Below are 7,745 nucleotides of genomic sequence, written 5' to 3' on the forward strand. Positions count from 1 at the left end.
ATCATTATTAAATGGAACAGAGTTGCGTTGTTTTGTTTCGTTAGATTTTTAAACGAAGAATTTTTTCTAGTAATTTGCGTTTTTTTTGAGGCAAAAGTCGACCTACTTTTGGTGTAGATACCTAATGAATAGATATTAAAGGTGTTATGGAAATGTTGATGTAATGTTTGTTTCTTTTTTTAGGCGAGTTTTGTAGACTTGCGATGGGAAGGGTGGGATACCTATAACCAATAGGTAACAGGTATTTTAGTTAAATATAACTAAAATCTCAATAACAAATTCAAATGAAAACAACAAATATTACTCGTTAAATTAGTTCAATGTTTTACATTGTCAGCTTCGGTCGTGTATTACCTTGGATTCCCCATGTCGCGAACGCTTGCACGCAGAAAATGTGGTGAATCTAATGGAAAATGTAGGTATTTCTCACTCCAGATAACATTAAATTGTAATATTCGGTAGAACAAAGCGTATTGTTTGACATTCTTGTGCACATAGACAAAGAGCTTACCAACAATAGGTACCTACAACATAATGTATTATTGAATGGTTTGGTACATAATGTCTGCATAAAAACGACTTGCCTACTAGGAATTATTCTTCTCACTAACGGTAATACCTAATATGGTAATAATTAATAAACTGGACGTACCTAATAATAGCGAAAAGGATCCATCCTCAAAAATTTGCCATTCAAATTAATGAGTTTATTTGAGAAACTGGCGTATTCTAATTTTAATTACAGGATATGAATTCGATCCATATCTAATCCAGATCGAATTCATATCCTATAATCAAAATCAGAATGCACCTGAAACGGTTAAAATTAGCCCAAAATTAATTAATTATTAATGTCTCCCTGACTCGTTATTTAGAGGAGCCTACCTAATAGATGAGAAAAAGAAACCAGTGTGGTAACAACTCGTTGGTAACAGGTGGGATTAATCTGCGACATTTTAAAAGTAAGTAGGTATCTCTTAATTTAAATGTATCAGAACGAGAATACATAATACATTTCTATTATCGTCTATCGATCTTTAATCTGTCTTTGGGCCCGTAATTACCAAATTCAATCGAGTTCAGCTAGTCTATAGGTACACAGTACCTACTACATACTTTACTACTAAAAGCGCGATACAGTAAGCTAGGTTGCGTGATCTGAGAATATTATGAGAAATTCGACGATTTCACGCGTTTACTCTTTGCCTAGATCTTTGAAATAGCCAATTAATTATGTAATACGCGTCGATGTACTGTCAACCAATGTCTACGGTGATCAAAATGTAGGTACCTACGATCAAATAAATGAAACAGGTGTTCATAAAATATTAATGAAGATTCTTGGAGATGCGAGAAAATAAACTTGCTAAGTTTTATGAATAGGGGGTAGGGAGTAGGGGTAGGTAAGAAAATAACAGACAAGAATTAATTATAATAGTTTATTTATCATAATATATTAACTCAATATAATTTATAGTCAACAACATGTATTGATACTATGATGGAACAGATGACAAAATTGATTAATCAAATTATCACAGCCATTATGGAATAGGTAAATGAAATGTGGAAATTACAGTCGTTAATGACATTAATTATCAGACTTATGGACCGTGACGCGCATAGGCGTCAATAAGTTAAAACATTGGCTTCCTTGGGCTTCATAAGTTAAAGGACAGATAACAGTGAGTCTGGTCAAAAAATAACTACATATCTGAATTTTACAACGGTTCTGCTTAAGATTAACCAATAATATAACAAGGAATGTGTTGATTTGAAAAACAATCAGCTGATTACATTTTAATAACTAAAATAATATTTATACTTTGCATTAACCTAGTCAAATAGCTACTTCATTAAGGTATATTTAAATTATAATAACCTATATAATACTTTTCAAAATCGCATTATAACTAAGTAAGGCACTGTGGTAAGAAGTAGAAGAGACGTCCATTCAATTTAGAGATTCTTAAATAATATCCAATAAACATAACCAATTACAAAATATGTGTCCTCACCTCACTGTTAAAAGTGATAACAAATTAACATATTTTAGTTTAAAATAACTTAATTTTTAAACTTAAAATCCTAAAAAAACGTATTTCATACAGTAAACTTACCAGCCAATAAAATTACATATATAGTTGGTCAAGCAGATCTTGACAATAGAAAAAGGCGCAAAATTCTAATTTTCTCTTCTTCCTCGCGTTATCCCGGCATTCTGCCACGGCTCATGGGAGCCTGGGGTCCGCTTGACAACTAATCCCATGATTTGACGTAGGCACTAGTTTTTACGAAAGCGACTGCCATCTGACCTTCCAACCCAGAGGGTAAACTAGGCCTTATTGGGATTAGTTCGGTTTCCTCACGATGTTTTCCTTCACCGAAAAGCGACTGGTAAATATCAAATGATATTTTGTACTTAAGTTCCGAAAAACTCATTGGTACGAGCCGGGGTTTGAACCCGCGACCTCCAGATTGCAAGTCGCACGCTCTTACCGCTAGGCCACCAGCGCTTCGATACGACGATATCTTTTCGCACCTACATTTCTCAAATTTGCCGCCTTTTTCTACTGACAAGATCTGCTTGACCAATTTTATTTGAAAGATATTTAAAAAGATATATTATGAAGAAACCATTATTAAAAGGAGCAAATCAGATGGCTACAAAAAAACTGGGAGTTAAACATTTCTCAACAACAACGAAAAGTAGGTACATAATTATTGGCTGGCCTTGTACAAATGAAAAATGTCCACAAGATGTCTATTAAACTTTACTAGTAAGATAGTGTTTTACTTGTTTATTGCATCATCTCGGCATCTCGCAGTCTCTGGGCAGCTTGGAAAGTGTTATGCATGAGCATGGCCACGGTCATGGGGCCCACGCCGCCGGGCACGGGCGTTATGGCGCCGGCCACTTTGCTCACCTCTGCAGACAAAATACCATATTACAAAATACAAAAAATACAAAATAGTTTAGTTAATAAAAATGAGAAGTGGCTACGGACTTAAATCATGAATTAATTATTCGGCTGATAATAAAGCTCTAAAGTCAGTCTAAAGAATCACTATAAAAAAAAGTACCTACTGTATGTAGGTATATGAATTCTAGTTTATTTGGTTTAATTTTCAATACACAAAACGTAAAAGGCTGGAATCTTCCATTACGTGTTATACATATACTTGTGTTGGAGGGCTCTTCTTCTATTAGTAAATAGGGTAAAAACCAACAAACTGTACTCTACGTTAGTACTGGACGTGGAGGAGTGAGGGTTGACGGCCGAGAGCTAGCGAGTTCAGTCATTTGAGACAGGCAAATTGCAAAATAGATGCTTTTGAACAAAATTAATAAGTATTTTTATAAATCTGATTTGATAAACGCTACTTTTTATGTAAATCACGCTTAAATAAACAACAAAAGATTCTTTACAAAACTCATTAGAAAACTTCTAAATTATGAAGGTAGAAGGCAATAAAAATGCTAATGTATTTTTACTAAGAAAGTTTGTTGCTAGACTTCGTTTGTTGATAACTAATCAAGTAACTGCATTAAGAGTACTCTATAGGTATACACTAGATATTGAAAATACCGCTATTGTTATATTTGATAATTTGAAGTAAACGATCAATCGATAATTAATATTGTTAAGTGCTGTTAAGTGTATAAATACGTAGAACACTTAAAAAATCATAAAAGGAAATAATGTGACTTTAATGGTCGTAATTTTTTACAGCCCTCTGAACACACACAATATAATTTAATTGTCATGCCAGGTTAAAGCTGAATGTATAATAGAATATTTAAGCCATTTTTATGAAGTATATCAAAATTGATAATTTTATAAAATAATAACTGACAGTGACAACTTTTAGTTCGATTAAAATTGTATTTAGTACACAAACTTTAATACTACAAATGTTCTTTTACATATTTGGCAGAGATAAAATAATATTGCTAGGTATAGAAGGTTCACTCTCTAACAAAACGCGTCTATTTCGACAGATATGACCGCATATCTTACTTGTAGCGAAGCAACGAAATCGCGGAGTGAGCCACGCCTGCATTAGGCAACTCATCCGTTTCCAATAATTGTAAACAAATATATTGATTTCAACTAACACGATTTTCACTCATACTTTTATAACTACCACGGGACTTAATAGCGTCTGGCGAGGAATTGTATCAACATCTTCTTGCTGCACGGGTTTTGCGAACTACCCGCACTCATTGACGTATAATATCTAAGGACGGGCCTTACGGGCACTAAAAATGGTACTAGTTCAGCGGTGTTACTCACGAATTCCAGCCAATCGTGCAGTCTAACGCAACTAGTTGCGACCAATAGCGCGTGTAGGTAATGCGAACTCATCAACCAATCGCGCGCGTGATGCGAACTCATCAACCAATCGCGTTGTAGCGGTGTCACACCGCTGTACTGGCCCCTGTCATGCCTCATTATTATTGCCCGTAAAGCATGTCCCTAGATATCTATGTCAATGCCCACACTTGATCTTGATTATTCACTTGTAAGTGGTAGTTATAAAAGTATGAATGGCAATCAAAGTAGGTAAATAGAAATATTGTAAAACTCACCATCATAGTCGACATCGCCGACGAGTCTGGTCCTCCCTTCATCGTCAGTGACTCTAACGATGCCCACGTCAATGACTGTAGCTCCAGGCTTCACCATGTCTGCTTTGATTAATTTTGGAACACCTAAATGAAAAAAAATTAATTAGTTGTGTTAACCATTTTATATTTGGGAGTAGGTTAAGGCCGTAGGTAGCTCTTAGATTGTATAGGAGCGAGCTCTCATAATCATCATCATCTCAGCCATAAGACGTCCACTGCTGAACATAGGCATCCCCCTTGGACCTCCATTTGTACCGGTTGGAAGCGACCACCCTCCAGCACTGCAGCAGGTTGGAGCATCCAGCGTCTTCCGGCGACCTTAACAAGGTCGTCCGTCCATCTTGTGGGTGGACGTCCTACGCTGCACTTGCAATTTGTTTACTCCAAAACCAAGCATTGTTACTATCAGGTATCCGGCCGGATAGTAAAATAATGGCTGGAGACCAGATAGTAAGTGAATATCCGGTGCATCTCTACTTCAGACCGACCAAGCTGGAGACAACTTCATCACGCTGCACCAACAAGAGCCCAGCTCTTAAATAGAATGAATGATGAAATACATAGGATGTATTCTTATTCATCAATTACTTTAATCTTAATTTATTAAAAAAAAGGATTTAGAAATTAATACAAAACAGCAGAGATGGGTCAAAATTAAAACATGATAAAAAAATTAACCTACCTGTCGCTGTGATAATAATGTCAGCATTCCGGCAGTAGAACTCCAGCTTCTCTTTAGGCGTGTACCGATGGCAGATGGTGACCGTGGCATCCATGCCGAGGCCACTGTCATGACTCATGTCGCTGTGCAACATCATGGCGATTGGCATGCCAACATTCTTCGAGCGGCCTACCACTACTGCATTACGGCCAAAGGTGTCAATTTTGAATCTAAAAAAATATTTTCATTTGAAGTTCAATCTTTCAGGCGTAGTTCAATTATATTTTGCCAATGAATTATGTGTTAATTTCAATTTCGAAGTAAACAAATGTTTTGTACAAAAAAGTAGAAGAATGTTAAACAAGCTGTATCCAGATTAGTATACCTATGTTCAAAAGTTAACATTTTACTGGTCGAATATACAATGAAAACATAGAAAAAAATTATTGACTTGTTCTGTGGTTTGAAAATCATGAAAACCAAAAACATTAGGTACCATACAATTTGAAACCAAAAATCTAAATTGTTTGGCAAACCAATGATTGTAAAAATGATCTTGATTATTGTTTGGATTAATTGACAAAAGACAATAACATTGCTACATTCACAAGTCTTGGATTAAAAAAAAACATACCTTTTCAACATTTCCACAACAGCCAAAGCAGTGGCAGGAACAATAGTTGGCATGTCCAGGCACAGCTGCCCAACATTGACAATATGGAAGCCGTCCACATCCTTCTCCGGAGCCACAGCATTGCACACCTTCCTCTCATCAATGCCTCCGGGCAACGGCAGTTGGACTAAAATGCCATCAACTTCAGAGCTTGCATTCAATTCATCAATAGCTGACAGAAGATCCTCCTCAGTCATATTGGCTTCATATCTTATTGTTTCAGCCTGAATGCCTACATCTGTCGCAGCCTGGATCTTGTTCTTAACATAAGTATGGCTGGCCGGGTCATCTCCCACTATAATGCATCTCAAGGTTGGCGCGCGGTGGCCTTGTTGCATCCAATTATGGATCTTGATTTTTAATTCATTGCGGATGTCCTTGGCAAGCCCCTTGCCATCAAGGATTCGGGCCATGATGCTAAACAAAAACAAAAAATTATCAACATAATTCTTAAATTCATAAACAAATTTTAAGCTATTAACACAACAATAAAATAGTCACAAAGTTATGATACAAAAAAAATTGTGTCTGATTTTGAGACTAAATATAAATAAAACCCAAGCTATGAAAAAAACAACAAATCATTAAAAACCACACAACATATAAAAGTGCTACGGTTAAAAATAAACTAATAGCGGAGCATATGCAGAGGTCATTAATCTAATATATTACCTGGCCGAGCCCAAGGAATCAAAGAACGTATGACTTCTCATCGTGGATTTCAGAACTGTACTGACAACTCGGAGGCAAATGATTTGCCTCATCGCCTACTGTTGATGTTAACAGGTCAGTCAGGTCACATTAACCGAACAACAAAATTATCATCTATCATGTTTATTAGTCTCTATAGTATAGGAAAAAATAATTGGCCCCGATACAAACACGTGGAGCAAGTGTTAACTGGATTTAAACAGTTTAAACAGTACTCTATTTGTTTATGGGGTTAAATAGATCAAGATCAAGAATAATCGTCGTAACTGGTTCATTATGAACAAAAACTGCTTAAAACTGCTTTAAAAGACGCCTTACTGTGCAATACCGGATATTTCAAGACCAATGTAACTTAGGTTATCTTTACTCATAGGTTATCAACTTATTTACTTACCTCAGTATTTCGTGTACAACGGCAAGTAAGGAGGCGTATTGTGTTGCGTATGAATTAACCTGATTGAAGCGAAGTCCAAGACGAAAACAATTTCATCAATTTACACAATACAGATTGATAACTTCCTGGTGTTAACACCAACACGGAAAGGAATTCAGTTTGGTATCAAACAAGAGGGGAAAATGCTTGTAAAGACAAAATATTAATTTGCTATAATTCTACGTTACATACCTAAGTTAAACTGAAATCACTGATAAAAACTTCCTAACAAAATTTCCACTTCTAATAACGCGTGTTATAATGTTATTTTTATTGCACTACGTTTTAATGGAAGCGAGTTTCATCTTATAACTAACGTGAATTTTGACAACTGATTCTTTTGACATAAACGAAACAATGTCACATAAGAAGCAACCTTATTGGCATAAATATAAAAGACAATTTTTATCATCTGTGCTGTTTGGTTTAAGTAGTTGCCAGTGTTTCTAATGTCTCTTCATAGAAAATAAAGCTCAAAACATGAAGCTTAGCCATTTCTGTTAGTAGAAAAAGGCGGCAAATTTAAAAATGTAGGCCCGAGCCTTTTGCTACTGACAAACTGGGTTTCCAGAGTAAGTACAGAACCCTTTATGGTTTCGCCATGTCTGTCCGTCCGATGCCGAGGCTTTGGTCC

At 35.9% G+C, this 7,745-nt stretch overlaps 1 protein-coding gene across 5 annotated transcripts; it reads right to left on the bottom strand.

Moving 5' to 3' along the window:
* Nucleotides 1–1,425: 1,425 nt before the first annotated feature.
* LOC134669647 (bifunctional methylenetetrahydrofolate dehydrogenase/cyclohydrolase 2, mitochondrial) lies at nt 1,426–7,417 on the bottom strand. Of its 5 annotated transcripts, XR_010098925.1 has the most exons (7): nt 7,073–7,265; nt 6,640–6,737; nt 5,929–6,384; nt 5,316–5,524; nt 4,595–4,717; nt 2,528–2,929; nt 1,426–2,202 (listed from the first exon to the last, which is right to left on the bottom strand). XR_010098925.1 is itself a non-coding variant. In XM_063527319.1 (6 exons), the coding sequence occupies exons 2-6, from the start codon at nt 6,729–6,731 to the stop codon at nt 2,802–2,804; spliced, it is 1,008 nt and encodes a 335-aa protein (XP_063383389.1). In that variant the 5' UTR covers nt 6,732–6,737; nt 7,304–7,324; the 3' UTR covers nt 1,426–2,801. The 5 variants fall into 5 exon arrangements, 4 of the variants coding, with proteins under 4 accessions (XP_063383389.1, XP_063383388.1, XP_063383391.1 ...); XM_063527319.1 differs by lacking the exon at nt 7,073–7,265 and adding an exon at nt 7,304–7,324 and having other exon boundaries at nt 1,426–2,929; XM_063527318.1 differs by having other exon boundaries at nt 1,426–2,929.
* Between the last annotated feature and the right edge of the window lie 328 nt (nt 7,418–7,745).

Source organism: Cydia fagiglandana, chromosome 12, assembly GCF_963556715.1.
Source record: "Cydia fagiglandana chromosome 12, ilCydFagi1.1, whole genome shotgun sequence".
NCBI lineage: Eukaryota > Metazoa > Arthropoda > Insecta > Lepidoptera > Tortricidae > Cydia > Cydia fagiglandana.

Excerpts from the sequence above, each read along its gene's own strand:
- LOC134669647 (XM_063527319.1), bottom strand. The coding sequence starts at position 6,731 with ATGAGGCAAATCATTTGCCTCCGAGTTGTCAGTACAGTTCTGAAATCC. Across the intron at positions 4,718-5,315 it reads CATTATTATCACAGCGACAG|GTGTTCCAAAATTAATCAAA; the intron begins GTAGGTTAATTT and ends TTTTTCATTTAG. Across the intron at positions 2,930-4,594 it reads CGGCGATGTCGACTATGATG|AGGTGAGCAAAGTGGCCGGC; the intron begins GTGAGTTTTACA and ends TTTTGTCTGCAG.